Source organism: Hydra vulgaris, chromosome 08 (assembly GCF_038396675.1).
Source record: "Hydra vulgaris chromosome 08, alternate assembly HydraT2T_AEP".
Classification (NCBI taxonomy): Eukaryota; Metazoa; Cnidaria; class Hydrozoa; order Anthoathecata; family Hydridae; genus Hydra; species Hydra vulgaris.
This window is the reverse complement of record NC_088927.1, coordinates 5839836-5863330: the sequence shown is the minus strand read 5'-3', so window position 1 is coordinate 5863330 and position 23495 is coordinate 5839836. Positions and strand designations below refer to the sequence as shown.

The following is a 23495-nucleotide window of genomic DNA, read 5'->3' as shown; positions in this document are numbered from 1 at the left end:
TTAAATAATATTTATTTGAAAAAGCTCTTGATTTGTATAGCATTCTAATACTTCTAGCAATTTTATTGTTTAGGTTGTTAACATGATTTTTCTATGTGAGGTTTTCATCAATGTAAACACCCAAGAAATTAGTAACTCTCTTTATTTCAGTATTACCAATATACAAGGAAGGTGTATTCGAGAAGATTTTTTTTTAAAGCTGGGTAAAAGTAGCTTACCAACATTATTCATTTTGTTGAATAATGTTGGTAAGTTATTTTCAGTTAAAAAAATATTAATTGCAAACATAATTGTTGTCAAATTTGATGCTTTATAGAGATCATTAACATAAATTTAAAAATGCAAAGGTTCTAGTATGGATCCTTGTGGAACTCCGCATGACATATTTAATAAACTTGATGATGAGGTTGAATCTATTGTAACAAATTGCTTCTGATTTTTTAAATAGTTTTTCAACAATAATAATACATTCCTTGTGATTCCATAGAGTTGCAGTTTTTTAAAAAGAATTTCGTGATCAATAGTGTCAAAAGCTTTTGATAAGCCTATGAAGATGCCTAGAGTATATTGTGATTATTTAAATGAACTTGCGGTACTTCTAGTAAGTTGAGGTATTGCATGTTCAGCAGAGTTATTTTTTTTGAATCCAAATTAATTGTTGTGTAATATTTTATTTATAGTTAGATATTCTATTGTAGGAAATTCTTTCCAAAATTTTTTGAAAAAACAGGGAGAACTGAAATTGGGCGTTTATTGAATTTAGTTAGTTTAAATTAGTTTAAATTTAGTTAGTTCTCCTTTAAAGAGTAACTCTAGCTATTTTGTGAGCATCTGGAAATATTGCATGTTTAATTGAATAACTAAAAATTTAAAAATAATATTTTTAATGATGTCATAAGAACCAATAACAATATTTCCATTAATATCGTCTGGTCCAACCGCCTGGTAATTTCAATCATTGTGTAGGCCAGTTCAAATTCTTCAAATGTTGTTTCAAAAATATTTAGAGAAGAGTTTAAAGAGGAGGGAGTCACTTGGTAAATTTGTAATAATAGGGATATTTTTAGCTAAGTTTGGTTGAAGTGATACGAAATACTTATTTATTTTGCTTGCTATTCTAATAGGATCATTTAAGAGTTCGCGATTTATTTCAATAACTTTGGGTAGAGAGTTCATTTTTATTTTATGATTACTGATGATTTCATTTATACATTTCCATGTTTTTTTAGAAACATTTTTGTATTTTTCAAATAGATTGGTGTTGTAATTTTTTTAAAGGTTTTTTCTTTGTTTTTCAAATTGTTTTGCATAAGTTTTAAAGAGTGTTTTATTTTCAATTGTTTTAAATTTTAGGTATTTAATATACAGCTTTTGTTTTCTTTTCGAGGATTTTCTTAAATCTTATGTAATCCAGGGTGATTTTATATTTTTATTTGTTTTACAAATCTCGCATTTTGGAAAATTTACATCGTAAATTTCATAAAATATTTTAAAAAATGAGCTTTACATATTTTTTGGTTCAGTAGTACTAATAAGACTCAGTTGAGAGACTATAGTGCTGATGTTTAACAAATGTTTTTTAAGTTTAAAATTACACGCAATACTCAAAAAAAGGAATAGAAGTTAATTAAAACACAATATTCGAAACGCGAGAAGCATTTAACACACAATTCTCAAAACATACAAAAATCGAAATACAATACTCGAAAAAAAACCAACAGAAAGCTGATTAAATGGATCCTCCTACCAAAATACATACCGAAGGAGAAATTTTTTATGAGCTTTTGTAAGTTTTATCAACTTTTTTTGTTTTAGGTATTCTAAGAAGACCTAATAGCTTTGTCACCGAGTACATAAGAAAAGTATTCAACTAGGAAGTTCTCCTCCTTTCAGATGGTGCGAAATACGCCCAGTGCTTGCTTCGAATCCTAGGTCTCTTGCTTCTAAAGCAAGCTTCTAAACCACTGCGCCGCGTTTGCTGTATAATCATTTTTATAAACTGAAATTGTTGTTTAGCTTATAATTAACCATAATTTAAAACATGACGGAGAACAAGTGAAGCAAAGTAAATTTCGATTTATTAAAAAACATTCGCATCCAAAAAATAATTTGCGTCGAAATAAAAAATTTAGTAATAATGAGAATTTAAGTTATGAAATCTTTACAACAATGTTTTTGAACAAACATGAACAAAAATGAAATTTTAAATCTCGATTTTATAAAGGAAAAAGGTCGTTAAGAATATTAAGTTAAATATTCACCTGTTTTTTACCTTAGGATTTTTTGAAAGCGATAAATAAGATTTAATAAGTGATGAATATACTTTGTGCCTAAAAAAGACGTTTCGAATATTGATTCTGTAAGACAACCTTTGCAAATATCTAATTTTTGATATAAATGATTTTTACCCTTCTATTAGTCAAAACACTCTTATCAATGCAATCAGTTTCGCCGAACAACATGTTTTTATAAATGATGACGATAAAAAATTAATATATCATGCAAGAAAATCTTTAATTTTTAAAAACGATGAAGCTTGGATAAAGAAAAAAGACGTATTACTTGATGTCACAATGGGAGCATTTGATGGAACTGAAGTGTGCGAACTAGTTGGTATTTTTATATTGTTTCAGCTCTCTCAACATTACGATAAAAATAATTTTGGCTTGTATCGTGACAACAGACTTGCTATTTTTGAAAACAGAAGCGGCCAACAAATGGAAAAAATCAAAAAGCATTTTACACATATTTTTAAAAGTAACAACCTACTTATCTCCATCCAATGTTATATTAAAATTGTCAATTATCTTGATGTAACATTGAACCTGATTGACAGTTCTTATCAACCATATTGTAAACCTAATAACCAACTTTTGTATGTTCATTCTGATTCAAACCATCCATCTAAAATAATAAACGAGATCCCTCGCACTATTGAGTTAAGATTATTGACTATGGCAGTAAATGGAACAGTTTTCAATATTTCTATTATTCCGTATGAAGAGGCTTTACGTAAATCAGGATACAATTCAAAACTCACCTACTAACCGCAAATAAACAAAAATCAAAAAAGACATCGCAAACGTAAAATTATATTGTACAACCCTCCGTTGAGCAAAAATGTTGAAACTAAAATTAGAAATTGCTTCTTAGCTTTAATTGACCAACACTTTCCAGTAGGACACAGGCTTTATAAAATTTTTAATCAAAACTATATTAAAGTTAGATATAGTTGCATGCCTAATGTCAAGTCTTTAACAAATGCACATAACAACAAAATTTTACAAAGCGATAAAAATAAAACATCAAAAAAACCCAACTGCATAGACAAAAAAATTTGTCCGTTAAATAACCAATGCTTTTCTAACAATGCCTTATACCAAACCACTGTAAGTTCTGGAGATCCTCAATTCAAAAACAAAGTTTATTTTGGTATAAGTGAAACCACATTTAAATTAAGATATGCCAACCATCTTAAATCTTTCAATGCACCCAAGTATGAAAATGACACTGAGCTTGCCAAAGAAATATGGAAGCTAAAATCGAAAAGTATAAAACCTGTTGTTACGAGGAAAATATTAGCACGATGTAAGCCCTACAATCAAGCATCAAAAGTTTTTAATCTTTGTCTCCGCGAGAAATTTTATATATTATCATATAAAGGAGAAAACTTACTAAATAAAAGATATGAAATAGTATCAAAGTGCCGGCATTCAAAGAAATTTTTACTATCCTTATTCGACACCGGGGACTAAAGCCTTTGACATCTTTTTGTTTTTGTTTTGTTTTGTTTTTGTAACTTTAGAACTCGTTCCACCGTAATTTTGATTTGTAGTTTTTAAACGGTTTTTAAGTGACGAAATACACAACGGCTGATGATTGCCGAAAGGCATGAAACAGAGTTCCATCAAAAGTTGTTTATATATATATATATATATATATATATATATATATATATATATATATATATATATATATATATATATATATATATATGTATATATATATATATATATATATATATATATATATATATATATATATATATATATATATATAAATATATACATATATATATTTTTTAAGGTGCCCCAAGAATATATATATATATATATATATATATATATATATATATATATATATATATATATATATATATATATATATATATATATATATATATATATATATATATATATATATATATATATATATATATATATATTTGTGCGGCCGTGGCGCAGTGGTAAGAGCGCTTGCTTTATAAGCAGGAGATCCAGGTTCGAAACGAGCTCTGGACAAATTTTCGCGTCACGGTAAGGAAGGAGGCGTGAAGGCGAGCCATTAGGACTTCTTGGGGCACCTTAAAAAAAAAAATATATATATATATATATTTATATATATATATAAAAATATATATATATATATATGTCAATTAAGGATTATACATATGTCAATTATACATATGTCAATTAAGGAGGATCTGCAAATTTTTGCGATGATTGGAGCTAAGAAACAAAAAAAACCCTAAAATTTTCACCCCTACCTGCCCTAAATGTGAGAGCAAAAAGTGATATAATTTCTTTTTTACTATTCTCAACTAAAGTTCAATCATTGATAAATTTCAATTTATAAATAAAGTTCAATCATTGATAAGTTTCACAGCATGACCTCTCGTTGTTCAAAAATTATGACCATACAGAATTTGTTACCACCCAAAATTGAGAAGGGTTCAATCCTATTTTAAATTTGCCGAAGATTGAACTAGTGTCAACTTGAGGGAAATCTTAATTGAACCGCCCCTGCTTACCGACGATATTTTTAAGATTAATAACTCGCAAGTTATTCTGAATATTTGATATTTATATGCAAATACATACATGTTTCTTTATATCTTTTATAATATTTATAACATTTATATAAATTTATAATGTATTACATAGTTTGTGATGAATTTTGCTTTGTTTTATCAAAATTTGTTTTTTGCTGTGAACTATTTTCCTCAGTACCGTGGTTGTTCGGTTCTTTACTACTAAATATAGTTGCAGCCCCAAACAAAGGTACAGCCATCAACAAAGCTGCCGCTGCTGATTTCTGTTCTCTGAACATTTTATATACGTGACTACCATCGTACTCAAATGCTTGTTGGTTAGGAGTATGGTTTGTTGCAATGCTTGTGTTAACCTATAGTGAGACATGTACAATATTAAATACTGTATTCTATATTTATTAAATGTATCTAAATATGTATGTATGTATACACACAGAGATACACACACAGTGACACACACACACACTTAGCGTCATAACCAGCAAAATTAAAAGCAGCAAGATAAAAGATACGAGCAGAAAAAAAGATTTTTCGTCTGATGGTATAGTGTTTTATTTTTCTCCAACTAGTTTTATATTGCTTATAAATGGCCAAAGATACTAAAATCTTAAGAAACCGCTTTTAATCAAAATAGAGAGAAATCAGAATGAGAGTAAGAACAAAAATACATAGTACAAATTAAAGGAAATTTAAAGTTAGAAAGAAAGCATGGAGAAGCTCAAAAGTCAGGCTAACAGTGACGAATCCAGGAAATTTTTGTGGGGGATGAGGGGGTGTGTTTAATTATTTTTGTATTTTGTACCACATTTAAAACACGTAAAAAAAAAAAAAATTCCTCAATTTCTAAGATACTTTAGGACTTTCAGGTTATGGTGGGGGAGAGGGGGGCGGGGAGGGGATGTATACACCCATCCCCTCTAACCCCTGGATACATCACTGAACAGTAGGTTAAAAGTATATTTTATAAAAAAAATGCACTTTAGCTGCATTTTTTAGTATTAGTATAGAGACGTAGTTTTAACGTTAGTTAAAACTACGCCTAATGCAACAAAATGTAACTACATATGAAACTATTGCGTTAAAGCAGCAGCATTTACCAACTGGAAATGAAGTGCTGTTGACGTTATAACTAATGCATTTGTTCGTGTTGACGTTATAACTAATACAGTTGAAACGGGAATCACGTTATCCCGGTAGGAATGTATCGGTAAAAATGAATCGGGACAAAAATTTTAAAGTACGGTAACGTCTTGGTTTAATCGAGACGAGGTTGGTACGGTAACGGTTAAAACCGCACGTCCCGGTTCACTTCCCGATTGGGAAACCACACCAACCAAGATCAAACCGCACCAGTTTTTTTTTGTTTAATACCGTGACATAACGTGACGTTCGGTTACGTTTTTACTTAAAATGTCTTAAAAAAATTATAAAATATCGGAACTTTTTAATATTTTCGGAACTTTCGTTTTTTTTTATTACAAAGAAACTTAATCAACAGATGGCGTTATGGTTATAAAAAAACAATCAATGGCGTTTTATTATTTTTTTAATGACCTGCTTTGCTAAAGTCAAAAAGTTTAGCTTCGGTCCTAAGAGTGGACTGAGGTGCTAACCTAAATTTTTTTCCTTCTTTAGGTTGGTGCATCACGTTCATCATTGGCCCATAAGATTTTAACTGAGTATTCTTAGTTTTCGACCGGGCTTGTCGCTTTAATTTAAAGCTTTGCTAATCTGTTTTAATCACTGTAACTGTTAGATGAAAGTTTTTTTTTACAAAGTTACAAATTTATCAGAAAATTTATAGCTTTAAAGATTTTCCAGTTTTTTTTTTCGGTGTTTTTTGATATAGTTGTTTTTTAAAGCATTTATATAGTCGTTTTAATTGAGGATGTTTGTGTAACTGTTTTAAATTGTTAACGCTAACGTTAATAGCGTTAACAACGTTATAATCGTTTTATATATAATCTCTATAGGCGTTTATAATTATTTACCATAAAAATACAGATGATATACCTAGTAGCTTTCATTTTTATAAAAAAAATTTTTTTATATATTTGAATCAACTGTTTAAAACTAACTTTGTTTGGATAATATAATAAATAATCATTTACCACATTGTTCTCGTTGATTTCGTTATTCTCAGTGTTTTCGTTCTTCTCACTCTCGTCTATATTTACTGATGCAAACTCAGAACTTTGTCTTAAAACATGTTCATTACTTTCATTAACCTGCAGAGAAATACAAACATAATTAGCTTTTTGTAAATTAAAACATTGTTACAAACCAGTTATGTCTATTTCTCTTTCTGAACAGTTCGTAATCCCCACAATGATTTAGCTTAAAAAATGATTATATATTAAAAAATAATTGTTCACCTCATTTTTGTTAGTATTTAAATGTAAACATTGAATACTTTTATGCAAATTCATATTTTTTAGATCTGTTTTTCTTTCTGTGTCTTGATCATCTTTTGCTTGATTGATGTTTTTTAACAAATTTATCTCATTTACTTTTAAAGCTAACTCTTCTCTTTTTTTATCTATAAAATAAATTTTATTATAGAACATTATTCATTCTTCAAAGTAAATGTTATTATAAAATAAATTTTATTATAGAACATTATTCATTCCTCAAAATAAATGTTGTTATAAAATAAATTTTATTATAGAACATTATTCATTCTTCAAAATAAATATTATAATGAAAAAAAGCAATATTTCAAAAATAATGATTCAATAGAGTTGCTTGGAATGTTGTTTGAAATGTTGTTTGGAATTTTCATGGAATGTTTAGCTAAAAAGCATAGCATTTTAAAGCTTTCAATTTTACATAGAGAAATTTAAATAATTTAGCCAAAGTGTTTGATATAACTGATCATAAAATCCCTGTTAGAAAGCTAAAATTTTACGGACAAACTGGCAGTATTTCAAAATAGTTAAAAATTATTTCACAAATCGTAAACAATATGATCATGCAACAAATTTGCAACTAAAACCATAATTTGGAAAACCCTGCCACATTATCAACTTAGTAATATTTACCTTCAAAATAACGAACTAGTTTTTAAGAAGGTATCTACATACTCAATATCAAAGAAAGGTAATGATTTAAGATAACAAATCGAAATGTTTGCGCCTATCTAAACAAATCTTGACATAAAAATTTACGAACTATCATGCTTTGCATCGTAGGCGAAAAAGTTTGCAATGCGCTGTCATCACGTTTTTCTGCACAATGTTGCTACTTATGTGGGGCAAAACTTTCTGAAATAAATAATCTAAATAAGTTATTGAGAAGAGAAGTTAACAAAGAAAATCTTTTCTTTGGATTATCATCTCTTCATGCCTGGATGAGAATTTTAAAATGCATTCTTCACAATTAATACCGCTTAGAAGTAATACATAAGGGACTGAAAATAAAGAAGATATGGAAAGAAAAAAGAAAGAAATTCAAAAAAGTTTATAGATTAATTAAATATTTTGGTTGATGTATTCAAACAGCAAACTTGTAAAACAAACAATGGAAACTTTGCTTGAACATTTTTCAGGAACACTGCGAAGTCCGCTGAGATAACAGGAGCTGAATTAATCAAGCGCTTAGGAATTATTCTAGAATGCATAAATTCATGTCATTATGTCAATTTGAATAAATTCGAAATCTATGCAAGAGTTACTATGAACCTATACATTGAATACTGATATTCTATGTCTGTTGACCTTCATAAAGTTTTGTTTCAAGGCAGAGAAATCATGGAAAAATGTATTTTTCTTATGGGACAATATTCGTAAGGTCTTTTTTTTAATTTTAGGTGCCCAAAGAAGTCCTGACGGTCTTACCAGAGAGTATTGCAAAAGAGCATTTTAAAGGAAATTCAAGTCTCTTTCTTTACCGTTGTAAGGCTTGCCCAGAGGTGACGTTGAACCACGGATCTCGAGCTTCTGAGGCAAGCGCGATAAACACTTTGCTACGCCTGCAAAAGTAAAAACCGCAAAGAAAGCGAACTACTATTAAGTTTACTACATATGTTATTACCAATAAAAAAATTGCAATTGGGTAGCTGAGATAAGCAAAAAAAATTTTTCAAATACTTTTTTCATACTCTCGGCGATAATGACACTGACTCTAATTTTTTTAATCAGAAAATCTTAGAAAGTCAATACTACTCTCTCTCTGAACCTTCACAATATTTCTCTCTGAACCTTCACAACATTTTGGACAAAATAAAAATTGCTTTTCTAATTTTAAATAAAAATATTTGAAGTTTAAACAGAGACTTTAAAAATTTAAAAATAATATTGGATGAACTTTAACTTAACTTCAAAATTATATGTCTGACGGAACTTGGTGTAAATGCGATGAAACAAATTATAAACTCAAGCTATAACACAATAATTCGTTAACCACACAAATTAAATGCAGGTGGAAGCGCATTTTTATCCGCAATTCACTTAACTAAATTGTACGTAACGACTACTGTGTTAATGAAACAGATTTTAAACCATTATAATGGTTTACAATCTGTTTCATATATGAAATGAATAATTATACTGCATATATGAATTGAATTAGTAAACAAAACTAAAAAACATAGTTATAAATACTCCATATAGACCATTAATATATCTGGTAATATAAAAAAGTTTAAAACTCATCTTAAAACATTCCGAAACAAAACAATAAATTCTAGATAATACATTTATTTGGTCAGGAAGTTTAACATCAACCTGATAAAGCTTCAAATAATAATGCTAAGAATTTATAAACACTCTTCTAAAAAATCATTTTATCCCAGCAATGAAAAATCAACAAGAGTCACAAATAAGTATTCTACTCTACTTGATAACATCATAGTCTATAGAAATATACCGGGTATATTTCTATAGACTATGATAACATCATAACTAACAAATTTTATCTAAACTCTTTTTGCACATGTATAATTCAGAATGATTTATTCAATTTTAACTACCAATAACATTTTTAGTAACAATATTGCCATAAAATAAATAAAATTTTGGGGACAGATCAATGAAAACATCTTAAAATTTTAAGAGGTTTTTATAAATCTGTCCACAAAATATTATTTATTTTGTGGCAATATTGTCGCATCTTTTTAAACAGTTTTTGAACCGTTAATAATTTTAAAACTGTTTAAAAAATTGCATTAAATGTAATCTGATAATGCAATTGAGTGATGCTAACAATGAGTCTCCTTTTTTAAGTCTTTTTCGATAATTGTTTAATACTGACCTTTCATTGAAACCATATATAGCGAAGTTAGCTTCTAATAAGGTTGCTTTTTTTCGTGTTTTGCTTGCCATTATCTTACTCTTGATTCGATCCTCTAACTATACAAATCTCTCATTGACCCCTGTATGGAATATTACGGTTATATTTGGGTTGTTTCTTCTAATGATGCTCTTTCTCTTTTAGACACGGCTCAAAAATGTATTGTAAACTTAGTTGGACCTGATTTATCTGCCAAGCTTGAGTCTCTCTCCCATCATCGTCAAGTTGCATCACTTTATCTTTTCTACATATAATATCATGGTCAATGCTCAAAGTTTCGCTGCTCTTCAACTCTTTGATTTCTAGTAACTCTAGTAACTTAATAGTGGATGCTTCCTAGTTGGAAGTGAATTAGAATTTAAAGAAATACGGCATTTTTCGTTTTAAATCTTCATAACAAATTTCATAACAAAATGTTATGAAATTTGTTATGAAGGATTTGTTATGAAGAAATGTTATGAAGGATTTAATTGGAAAGAGTTATAATTTTTAAAAAACGCTATGCCAAAAATCTTTTAATTAGTGGAAAAATCATTAATCATGAATCAATTATAGCTGAAGTACTAAATAGTTAGGGTAAATTAGGGTAATTTATAATTATTAGTGTAGATTAGGGTAATATGAGTACCTTGGCAGTATGAGCATACTTTAAGATTTCTTAGATATAAGCAGTAAAGTTAAAGTTGCTTTGTATTTTTTGAATCGACTTTATGTGTTGATAACAGGAATTAATACAGTAAGAGTAAATCTATATGCAGTACTTAGCGGCTATCATCTAATTAAAACGCTGTTAAGTTTTGGCTTTGTTAAAATAAAATCATCACGCATGAATAAATCTGTGGCGTGAAATTTTGGTGCTAAAATAACGAAATTAATTTTTTCATAAAGAAAAACATGTTAGCTAAAAATCCAATCCATTTTTGTTTGAAAAACAATTCATAAAAACATTTAGTTCAGACTTTATTTAAAGATGCCGTTTTTGTGTAATATGAGGATGCTTCAACGAAAACAATATAAAATCCTTTCAATATCAATTATCACTTCTGCATTGGAAACATATTAACTTTAGTGATGACGCAAATACAATATATAATAAGTTCTTTGATACTTTCATCTCAATATACAATGCAAACTTTCCACTTTGTGAACAAATAACAAAAAAAAAACCTTGAATAGTCCATGGATTACCAAAGGACTTAGAAAATCCTCTAAAATCAAACAGAAACTATATATAAAATATTTAAAAACAAAATCAGATGAAAACCACAAAAATATAAAAATTACCAACATTTATTTTAAAAAATTCGTAAAAAACTAAAAAAAAATTATTATTCATATTTAATTAGTAAATTTAAAAACGACTCAAAAAATACTTGGAGAACGTTGAAAGAAGTAACAGGAAAACAAAAAAAAAATTCAAACTACCTTTTTAAAGTAATTAAAATAAATAAAACAAATATATATGAACCAAACGAAATTGCAAACGAGTTTAATAAATATTTTATTGATATAGGAACTAAATTGGCAAATAAGATTCTTATTACGGAAAACACTTTTAGTGATTTCCTAGAGCCTATAAATAAATCGCTTTTTATAGATAATTTATATTCTGACTTATCTTTTGATGAGTTTGAGAGAGCTTACAAATCTCTTAAAAGAAACAAAGCTACAGGTGCGGACGAAATAAATGGCAACATAGTCATAGATTGCTTTGAAAATCTTAAATGTATTCTTTATAAAGTGTTCAGAGCATCTATACAGCAAGGTGTATTCCCCGACCAATTAAAAATAGCTAAAGTTACTCCAATTTACAAAGACGAAAAAAATAAAATATTAGTAATTATCGCCCTATCTCAGTTCTTTCAACCTTCTCGAAAATTTTAGAAAGAATTATATATACAATAGAACATACAATTACCTTAATCTAAATAAGCTTCTATATAAAAATCAAGCCATTACACAGTTCATTCGTGAAATCTCTAATTCATTTGGTAGATCACAATATACACTAGGTATTTTCATTGACCTATCAAAAGCATTTGACACGGTCGATCACAAAATTCTACTTAAGAAACTCAAATTTTATGGAATTAATGGCAAATTAATAAAATGGTATAAAAGTTATTTGACAAATTGAAAACAATTTGTTTTCTATGGAGATTATTTTCAAAATGAAAAAATAATTTACATAAAATGTGGTGTTCCACAGGGTTCTATTCTAGGCCCACTTTTGTTTTTAGTCTATATAAATGATTTAAAAAAAACTTCTAACCTTATGAGTATCATTTTTGCGGACGATACTAATTTATTTCTGTCAAACAGTGACATTTATGAGCTTTTTTCAAATATGAATAAAGAACTCAATCACATCTCCAACTGGTTTAAGTGCAACAAGTTAACTTTAAACATAGACAAAATAAAATGGATCCTTTTCCACTCCCTCGCAAAAAAGCGTTGTTTACCAAATAATTTACCTAAACTTTATATTGATAAAATTGAAATAAAAAAGGAGTCGGTCACAAGATTTTTAGGCATTTACATTGATGAAAATATTACATGGAAGTATCATATCGACTTTATTTCTAATAAATTGGCCAAAAGTATTGGAATTCTATATAAGGTCAGATACTATCTAAATAAACAAAATTTAATTCAACTCTACTACTCATTTATACATAGCTATATAAATTATGCCAATATTGTTTGGGGAAGTACCTCTAAATGTAAGTTACGAAATCTCTACCATCGTCAGAAACACGCAATGCGTTTAATATGTTTTGAAAATCGTTTTTCTCATTCTAATATTTTGTTTAAAAACGTTAAAGCACTTAACGTTTACGAACTCAATGCCTATAATATTTTATACTTTATGTTTTGTTGTAAAAGTGAACAACCATTGTTCATTTTTAAAGATCTTTTTACCCATAAAGCTATAAACAAATATACTTTACGAAATAATAATTTAATAATTGAACGCTTTTGTGGAACAAAGTTTAATCATTTTTGCATAAACTATCGAGCACCGTATTTATGGAACAAAACTGTTGTTCCAAATTTTGATTTGTCAATTTCGTTTTCTGTTTTTAAAACTAAATTAAAAAACTTTATTCTTTTTACTGACAATATATATAAATATTTTTGAAATGTAAAATTATTTTCTGTTTTTGTTTATTCTACATTGTTAATAATTATTAAATCAATTGTATTTTTATTATATTATATATACATGTTTGATATATTTTATATGGTTCTGACGACAAGATCTATTGGATCTTTTTTCAGATACCAAGTTTATGTATTGTTATATTGTTATATTACGATTAATAATTGTAAACTAAAAAAAAAAAAAAAAATGCTGAAATTACCCAGTGTTTTTCATTAAAATTACCTTGTTTTAAGCCCTAAAATAGCAGTGGTTTTAATTGCTTTTTAAATAAAAACAAAACATAGCAAAAAAATTTCATATTTTAACAACACTAAATATTTTTCTGAAATTCAATAAATTTAAATTTTTATCGTACAAAAGTTTGACTATAAAATTGAAAAAATAACGAACTAATTTTTTTTTTGTTTTTTTTTTTTGCGGAAAACAGAATAGTAGAGTAAGACCGGGTCAAACCGCACACTTATCAATAAAAAGTAAATAACTTTTTTTTATTAGATAGGCAATAAAAACTGCATGAGATAATATAAATATATTAAAAAAAATTGTGCGGTTTTAGACGACATTCTGATAAAACCGCACACTTGAGAAAACATTGAAACTTTTAAGTTTTAGCTTTTTTTTATTATTATTTTTAACACAACTTATATTTGAGAAACTGTATAAAAGTTTTTAAATTTTTTGCCACAAAAAAATTTAGTTCCAACTACATATTTTTTTGGTAAACATGTTTCTTTGCACAACTATTCCCGACACATCGAATTTTTGCATTGCAACATTTCTGTGTGTAACTGTACTCTACACTTTTTACATTTTTAAACTTTTAATCGTTTGGTTGTTGGTTTTTGTTCTTCATTATTGTTTTGCTGAGGTTGCTCATCATTGTTATGATCAGGCATTTGAGTACTTGGCAAAGAGAATCTACGTTTTGCATTAAGTTTAGCAACTTTCACGGCTTCATTTGTTGCTTTTTCTTCATCTTTTTGTTTAAGGAACTCGATCACATTTTCTTCAATAATACATTTTCCACCAATTTTTGACATGTTGCAATGCTTCGATTTCTTAACATCCGATTGATTTCTGGCTTGAAAAAACTGCTTAAACTCTATCTTGATACTGTTTTCGCAATGCTCAACACATGCTTTATACCTATCAAAACTTGAAGCTAGTGTAGTTGAGAAAGATGGTAATTGGTGTGTAGTTGGAGTAGGTGCTGTGGCAGCTATTGAAGATGATAAAGCTGTATCTGAGCAAGATGGTGTAGGTGCTGTGGAGGTTGCTAAAGTTGATGAAAGTAGATTAAACGTTTGTGTGATTGCTAACGTCTTATGATTTATATTTTTTTTTAGGTGCCCTAAGAAGTCCTAAGGTCTTGCCACAGAGCACTGTGAAAGTGTATTTAACCACAAAGTTCACGCCTCCTTCCTTACCATGACGCGAAAATTTGTCCAGTGCTCATTTCGAACCTGGATCTTCTGATTATAAAGCAAGCGCTCTAACCATTGCGCCACGGCCGCACATGTTGTTTTTATTAATTGAAAATAAGCTAGTATACTGGAAACTAGCGATTGCATGTTCTACAGCAGTTTGAGCAACGGTGAAAATTTTTTTTATCTAAATTCTTACATTTTGAGTCTTTGTAATACTTTGTAAGAATTACTTTCCATGCTTGTTTGACATGACAATAGACACCTCTATCTAATGGTATTAAAATATGTGAAGAATGCTTTGGTAAACAAATCAAGATTATATTGTGTTTTTGCATAGCAAGACCGCTTCCAAAGTTATGTGAGTTGTATGCCCATCTAGTACTAAAATATGAATACCACCAATATTATCAGTTTTGAGTATAAATACTTCTTTCAGCTATTCAATAAACGTATCGTGCTTCATCCAACCTGATTTTGAAATTGAATATTTGGTGCCAACTGGACCACCTCTTGCCCAGTCAAGACGAAAGTTTCTTTTGGCTTTGTATATCACAAATGGTGGTGCAAAATGCCCATCAGCGTTGCAGCAATTGTTTACAGTATAATGAATTTTTTTAACCATGAGCGAGATCTCGAGAATTCAACTTGACACATATTGTTCATATTGAAAAGAAATATTCTTGCCTCATTTCAACGATCAAAAATGTCACCAAGAAAAAACAAAATCTGGAGATATTTTCAAAAAACAAGTGACGGTGCTGAATGCAAGGCATGCAAAAAGTCTTTGAAAACAAAAGATGGAAATAAAAGCGGACTTCATCGTCACCTCGAAAAAAAACACAGCCAAGATTACGTTAAGAATTCTGAAAAAACTGACGACTCTCTTCTTCCTCCTCCTAAGAAGAAACAACGAACCATGGTCGAAATGCTTGAAACAAAGTCCAAATATGACAAAGACAATTTCATTCAAAAAAAGTTTGACTATGCAATGCTGGATTACTTTTGCACTGATCTGGCATCCTTTTCAGCAGTCGAAGGAAGAGGTTTCAAGAAATTGTTTGACATTGCAAACCCTAAACTGAGCCTTCATCACAGAACAACATATTCAAGAAAGCTTTCAATTCGGTCAAGAGAAGTTCATGCTGGAATGAAGAGCATAATAACGGAGATTACGTCAAATCTAAAAAGTGCTGCATTTACTTCTGACCTTCGGACTTCTAGAGCTCAGAACAGCTACACCTCTTGGACTTTTCATGCTATTGACAAAAATTGGAGACTACATCACTGGACACCCCATGTCCAACAGTTCCCAGGCAGACACACAGGTATCTTAATTGAAGGAAAGCTGGATTCTATCTTAGAAGAACTAAATTTGCCTGCTGATTTGCCAATGTACTGCGTGAACGACCAGGCAAGATACATGAAACTTGCAGTCAATTTGTCAAAGCGCCTTGACCAACACTTGTGCAACAATCATATTTTGCAATGTGCAGTACGAAACTCATTTGAAATGACTGCTGGAATGGATGATGCGTTGCAAACATGCAAAGATTTGGCTTCTTTAACTCACCAGCCAACAGTTGCAGCTGAGTTGCTTGAATCAGAATCAGACGCTCAAGGAATCAATTTTAAACAGTTACGCCAATCTGTTGACACAAGATGGAATAGTGAACTGGATTGCATGGCTTCTGCCCTACATCTAAAGAGTGCAATTATCAGCTTATGTGCAAATGAAGATATTTTTTCTTTAAAGACCATCAGTGCATCACAGTGGAAATCAATCGAGGGAGCAGTAGAAATTTTAGCACCACTTAAAGAAGCTACAGAAACTTATTGAGTGCTGCAGCAAACTACTTAAATCCTTCTTTAAAGGGACTTCTCTTGAAGCTCTTCAAAAAATTTAAAATAACAAAAGAATGGTTTGTCTCACAGGTTAAGGATAATGTAGAGTGTCAACCTGTTGCCAGAGTCCTTTCAGCAGGTTTGTCCCCTAATTCAAAACTGAAGCGCAAGTTAAACATCAGACTTGAAACACAAGAGCCAACATCTGAACTGAATCCTATTTTGAGCGAAATGTACCCGTATGAATATCTCCCTGATGCCAAAAAAGACTTTCCAATTCTTGATTGGTGGAAATTGCATTCAAATACATTGCCAGAACTCTCTTCATTAGCTAGACAAATTTTAGCTATTGTAGCAAGTTCAACTAAATCAGAGAGAGTTTTTAGCTCAGGTGAAAATGTCGTCCGATCATCCAGACACAACTTACACTCAGAAAAAGTAGAACAAATCATCTTAATCAGAGAAAACATTGTCTTGCTGGCAAAGTTTGGCAAAAAAATTCTGAATTAATATTTAAAAAAAGTTGTTTACATGAAAAATGTCATTTGTGTCTATTTGTCAAAACCATGTTTACATTTTTTTTTTTACTTGGATTTTAATGAATTTGTTTTCAAAAATTGTTAAATTTCTCGTCTCGTTCTCGGTCTCACGAGAAGTACTAACTTCTCGCCTCGCTCTCGTCTCGGTTTGAAAAAACCTAGTCTCGCTCATGGTTAAATTTTTTCATTGTTGCCAGTAAGTTTAAATGCACGTCTAGTCCCTTTTCGACACACTACGGTTGCTTTGCCTTAATCACCCTAAAAACCTGTTTCATCACAATTCCAAATATGCGACCCAGAAGATATAGCAGTCGGCTGATATTGCTTAGCGACGCAATCAAAATAACGATTAATTATTTCTGGCGTACAAGAAGCGGCTCTTTTAGATGCTAAGTTATCCGCTTTTCTTGTTGAAATTTCTTATGACCATCTTTTCATAAAGACATAAAACCAGTCTTTACCAGACTTGCCATTTTTGAATAAGTGCAATTGATCTTCGCGTTTAAGGTAGCCACATACAAATTCTTGGATTTCATTTCGAGTAAAACCATAACCCCAGTCACCAAGTAATTGGAACGCATGCACCATCAATCTTTTTATAGTTCATTTGAGACTACCGTTGTCGTACCTGAGCCATGGAAGCCTTCGCTGTTGTTACTTACAATCGTTACTTTACGTCATGTTTGAATGCAGCTTTTTTCAGTGATGTTTTATTTTCTTTCATACCAGTTAATGCGGCTAGTACATCGTCTTCCTTGTATGCTTTTGTTTTTTTAGTTGACATGTTAAAAAGAGTGAGTTACATTGAATTGAGTGAGTGATGATTATATTGAGAAATAATATAACAATTGGTTTTTAATGAGTAAGAGTTTATTATATTAACAAATAATATTATATTTCATTCGTAATTAAACCGGAATTAACACTAAGTTAATTAAATAAAGATAAGCGCTTAGTCACTAGCGAAAAACTAAACTAAGTAATTAATCGAGTGTGCGGTTTATCAAAAAAAAGAGTTTTTTTTACTTTTTTAATTTTTTATTTAACTTTTTGTTCTAGCTGCATAAAAATTATACAATCAGAATTAAAATTAAATTTCTAACATGATAGTGCTAAAATTATTTTTTTATCTGTTTTGGTTCAAGCGCTATTTTGTTCGCAACGATAAAAAATATATATATTATTTTGGCTCCCCGTCAAAGTTGTATAAAAAAAAATTAAGTTGAATCATCATATAATTTTATCAATTTAAATAGAGGAGATAGTTCTGTATTTGAATCTATCTTTATTGTTTTCATGGCCATATCCGTTTAGTTTTTATTTAATAATTTCGATCAGTGTGCGGAATGATATGGTGTGCAGTTTGACCCGGTTTTACTCTATTGCTTCAACAAAAAATCGCTTAAAATTTGATCATCTAATAATAAGTTTTGTTAATAACAAATCATTAAGTTCCAAAAATTGGTTCTTATTGTCAGGTAGGTATTTTTTTACCTAATTAATGTTATTTGTTTGAGTTAATTTAAAGTTCTCCTGTTACTAAGTGGTCTGGGTAATATGAGCAATTTTGCTACTTTTTTAAAACCTCTGTGTTTTTAAGAAAAAATTTTGGGTGCCAAAATATCTAAGTGAATCGTGAGTAGGGATCCCTAAAAAATGCTTATTTGCAAAAATTTTGGATCCAGCATAATTATTTTTGAAAACTTTCCAATTTTCGCTAAAGGTGCTCATATTATTCTAATATAACCTACTTTATTAACATTGGTCAAAATTTGGCTCATGAAATTCCTCCTAACTCTTCTCTATTTGATTCATATTTAAAGGCTAATGATAAATTTATGGACGACACTCATTTAAAACTGAGCGAGTTGAGAAAAGTGAAAAAAAAGTAAAGATTTTGATAAAGTTAGAGTTTATTTTGTCAAATCGGTATTTAAAGTCACTGAAACTTATTTACTTCAAGTTTTAAATCTTTCATTTATATCTGGTGATGTTCTTCAAAAACTAAAACTGATGTATTACACCAATTTCTCGAATTAAATCTCGATATAAGTCAAATATTTTAAATAATATATCTATCCTAGCTTGACAAAGTTACTAGTAGATAATAATGTAGATAATAGGCAATATAATCATCTAACTGAGAATGGCATGTTGTATTGCAATTAATTTGGTTTTAAAAAAAAGTTCCTCTGAACACGCAGTTGTTTACTTTCCGATCAAATATCTACGCTTTAGATAATTACAGTTTTACATAAGATGTTTTCTTTGACCTGCCAAAAGCTTTTGATACATTAAATCGCAATTTACTATAAAAAATAAACTTGAAAACTGCTGAGTATGAAATAAAAAATTACTATTCAAAGGGTTGTATGACTTTTCTGAGCTAGCACTAACCTTACAAAGCTAAAGAAATATGCAACAAACAAAAATATGCGTGCAGAATAGTATTTGGATCCGCCAGAAATGTGCTCGATGCTTTAAATATGTATAAACCCAATTTATACTAAATTTTATTGTTTATGTTATCAACAAATCTTTCAATCTAATTTACTTTAAGCCCTCAAAAACTTTTCAGATAACAACTTAGTTGTTCCATAATATAACTTAAATTTACCTTCCTTTTCAATTAAATATTGCGGACCTTATCTGCAATAAAGTTTTCCTGATTTTGTCAACAAAAGCACAATTTAAGAATGAATCACAAAGATTATTATTGTTTATGGATCACAATTAACTTTTTAACCTTAACCTTAACTTTTTCTTTTAAGCAAGCTCAATCAAATAAAAAGCTGCAATATATATATATATATATATATATATATATATATATATATATATATATATATATATATATATATATATATATATATATATATATATATATATATTTATATATATATATTTATATATATATATATTTATATATATATATATATATATATATATATATATATATATATATATATATATATATATATATATATATATATATAAGCAAAATGTGCCTTCTTCTTGCTCCAGCCAATTATTTTGATATATGTATGTAATTCAATGTAAACATTGTTTATAATATGTGCAATAATTACATTATTTTAAGAAAAGTACACACACACACAAAAAAATCTGCAGAAGAAGAAATTAACATATTAAAAGTACCTAATTCTGCAGAGAGCTCTTTATTTTTTTTTTCATAATGAGAAGATATTTTTATTTGTTTTTGTACAGTCTCTTCTTTTAAATCTTGTAAAACTTTGTTATGTTTTTGCAACTCGTTCCTTTCTTCTTCTATTCGGTTTCTATCACCTATGGCTTGTTGGCGTTCTGTTAAGTAAAACGCTTTCTCCTCCTTGTGTGTTTCAATTTCTTGATCAAGCCGACTAATTTTTCTTTCAAGACCTTCAATTTTTTTCTTTTGCTTTTCATGAATTAATTTCATGTTACTAATTTCTTCTTCCAATTCCAAACAGCTAAGTGATACCTTTAATAAATAAAATAATGAGAATAAAAAAAAAAATCGCTTTTATTAATGAGACCCAATAAATAATAACAGGAACAAAAGCCAAGGAAAAAATATAAAAATAATTAAAAAAAAAAGTGTAAAAAAAGGGAGAAAAAATAAAGTTTTTAATACAAAAGAATGTTAAAACAATAAACATAAAAGAATGTTAAAACAATAAACATTATTAAAACCTGGTCTTTTGTCTCGGTTTTGTAACTTTTATTTTGTAAAAATTCTAGTTGCAATTTCATTTCAGATATTACTTTCTGTGCTTCCTCTAATTTTTTTTCAGCATAATTTTTTTCTTCATTGGCTTGAATAAGTTTGAATTTCAGAGAATAAATTTCTTTTTTGCAATCCGAGGCAGCTTTTAAACTGTCACTGTTTAAGTTTATTTGCAAAGATAGACGCTTGGACTCCAATCTTTTGAAATCGTATTTAATAGCAAGATCTCTTATTTGATTCATTAGGTCTTCGTTTTTTTTAACCAACTCAACATTATTATATGATATAATTTCATTTCTTTCTTTAAGTAAAAGAAGACGGGCTTGTAAGCCAATAATAACATTACTTTTATCTGCGTTTTCAATTAGCATCTCCCTAAAATGATGACTATACAACTTAGAGCAATTGTTTAAGCTCTTAAGCTTTATATCTTCTTCCAGACTGTTGATTATCTTTTCTTTTTCAATCATTTCTTCTTTTAAATCATTCAAACGTTTTTCTAAAACGTTTTTTTCTGTAAGTGTTTTGGAGTACAAATAAGCGTGATTTCGGTTTTCCTCTGCAAGTTTTGTCAACTCATTTAAGAGGTATTCTCGTTTGTGTTCATGTAACTCTTTTTCTGACAAAACTATATACAAAAAGGTATATAAAGATGTAATATTATTTTGTAAAGTTTACATTCAAGAAAAACTTAAACTCGACTTTTAGAAAAAACTAAATTTTAAATGACGTTTTAGATTACCAGTTTTTCGATGATTTCATCGTGTATTAAAATCATTGAACTTATGATGGTTAGTCTAAATCAGTAGTATAGCCAAAGCCTTAATGCTATTAGAAATGACCTAGAGCTTAAGAAAATTTGTAAAACATGACTCAAAAGTTAACGTTTAAGAATTTGTGTTTTTTATTATGTCGCTAAGAAACGAAAAATCTTTTTCAGATTATTTTTAACATCAATAATAATCTTGAACAATATAGTTGATGTGATGTCATTAAATAAAATGATTTTGAATATTTTTTGAAGAAAACTTTGAAGGGGTGGGCATGACTTATCGTTACGCTACTGGTCACAGTGTCACAAAATCCAAATTAATTCAAACTTTACATATAAAGAAAATTATTTTAATGTATGATAGTACACAATTAGATGGTCACATTGGTATAAATCCCAAAATCAGGCTATTACATCCGCAAGAGAAAAATCTAATTTCACTTTTTAATAAAAATAAATATTTTCAAATTTAATTTATTATTATTTATTTTTTTAACTTGGAGTCTATATATAGACTCCAAGTTAAAAAAAATTATAACTTTATAGAAGTATAAAGTGTTGTTTTAATTGAAAATTTAGTTTCTATTACAATTAAATGCACAAAATTTGCTGGGAAATATAAACTTTACTGTTTTAACCTACAAGTGTTAACCTGGCTTACTTAATTCTCTCAAATGTCAAATTAAGCAAAAAATCACGATGAATGCAAAAAATCTGCGATGAAGCATAAAAAAAACAGAGAGAGAACTGATTTTTTGTTTGAGCGTTTGCAAAGGTTTTTGCTCATTAAATTGATTTTGATAATCTTCGGGTGTCAACTAGAACTTTTGAAAAGTACCGCATAGCTCTTACAAATAGAGTTTCAAGAGAATTTACTACTCTACACTCCTTGCCTGACTATCAAGCAGAAAAAATTCGTTCAACTCTCTAGAGAGCCGACTCATGACTGCTTGATTTGTTGCATAGGAAAAACAAAACTTAACAATTCTCCACCAGTTAGCACTGCCCAAATATTTTACAATACAAAACAATCAGCAGTTTAGAAACAATGTTCAACATCCTTTTCCATCATCGGTAAAGGCATTCCTAATAGCTGTACCGTACAAACACTTGACAAAATTTGTTGAACGCCCCAACAAAAATTGATATAATAGCTGATAGAGAATTTTTTAAATGCTTCTACAAAAAACAATGCTATAACTGAGTAAAAAAGAAAGAGTAGCTGCTTTCGTGATTACAAACAACGCTTAATCACTTAATCATAGGACTGTAAAACTGAACCAAGGAAAAGGAAAACCGTTTCTATTAGTTTCGGGAAATAAGTTTTTTTAGATTCATCATTTTTTAAATTTAAAAATTGAATATTTAAACAGTTAAATAAAGTAAAGCTTTAGTAAGTGTGCACCTAAGAGTTTTGCACAGAAAATATAATATACTTTCTTTGCTAAATTCTTAGGTACACAGCTGTAGCTGGAATAAATTATCTACTTTTGGAAGATCCTGAAAAAAAAATTTAGGTAAAGCTTATATAATAAAAGCTTTACATAAATTATTTTTTCAGGTTCCTCCAACGGTAGACAATTGATTCCAGCTACAGGTAAATTAACTGCTCAGTTGCCAACATTGACAACTCTGCAAAAATGTGTATAATGAACATATCGACAACGCTACAAAAGATCAAGTGACCATCCAGTCTATTTAGAGAAACTGATGATCTGCTTGTTCGACTATAACAGCAAGCATGGATTTTAAACAAGTGATACTATACTATTTTGAAACTTAGAATTATATTAGTTCCATTTTAGAGTATTATTAAAATATTTATACAATCTAATTTTTCTTCTACAATTACTTAAAGTTTTTTTTTGAAAAACAGTATATAACCAACCATTTAGGTATTTA

The 23495-nt window shown here is 28.9% G+C and overlaps 1 protein-coding gene across 1 annotated transcript in view; it reads right to left on the bottom strand.

The window, feature by feature from the left end:
• Nucleotides 1-4842: 4842 nt before the first annotated feature.
• Nucleotides 4843-23495, bottom strand: part of LOC100211148 (caspase recruitment domain-containing protein 11) — a 45647-nt gene continuing 26994 nt past the window's right edge. Inside the window, exons 3-7 of the mRNA XM_065802703.1 lie at nucleotides 20788-21449; nucleotides 20254-20575; nucleotides 7207-7370; nucleotides 6943-7059; nucleotides 4843-5184 (exon numbers count right to left, since the gene is read on the bottom strand). Coding sequence (XP_065658775.1) covers nucleotides 4936-5184; nucleotides 6943-7059; nucleotides 7207-7370; nucleotides 20254-20575; nucleotides 20788-21449 — 1514 coding nt within the window. The 3' untranslated portion in view covers nucleotides 4843-4935. The remainder of the gene's footprint in view (nucleotides 5185-6942; nucleotides 7060-7206; nucleotides 7371-20253; nucleotides 20576-20787; nucleotides 21450-23495) is intronic.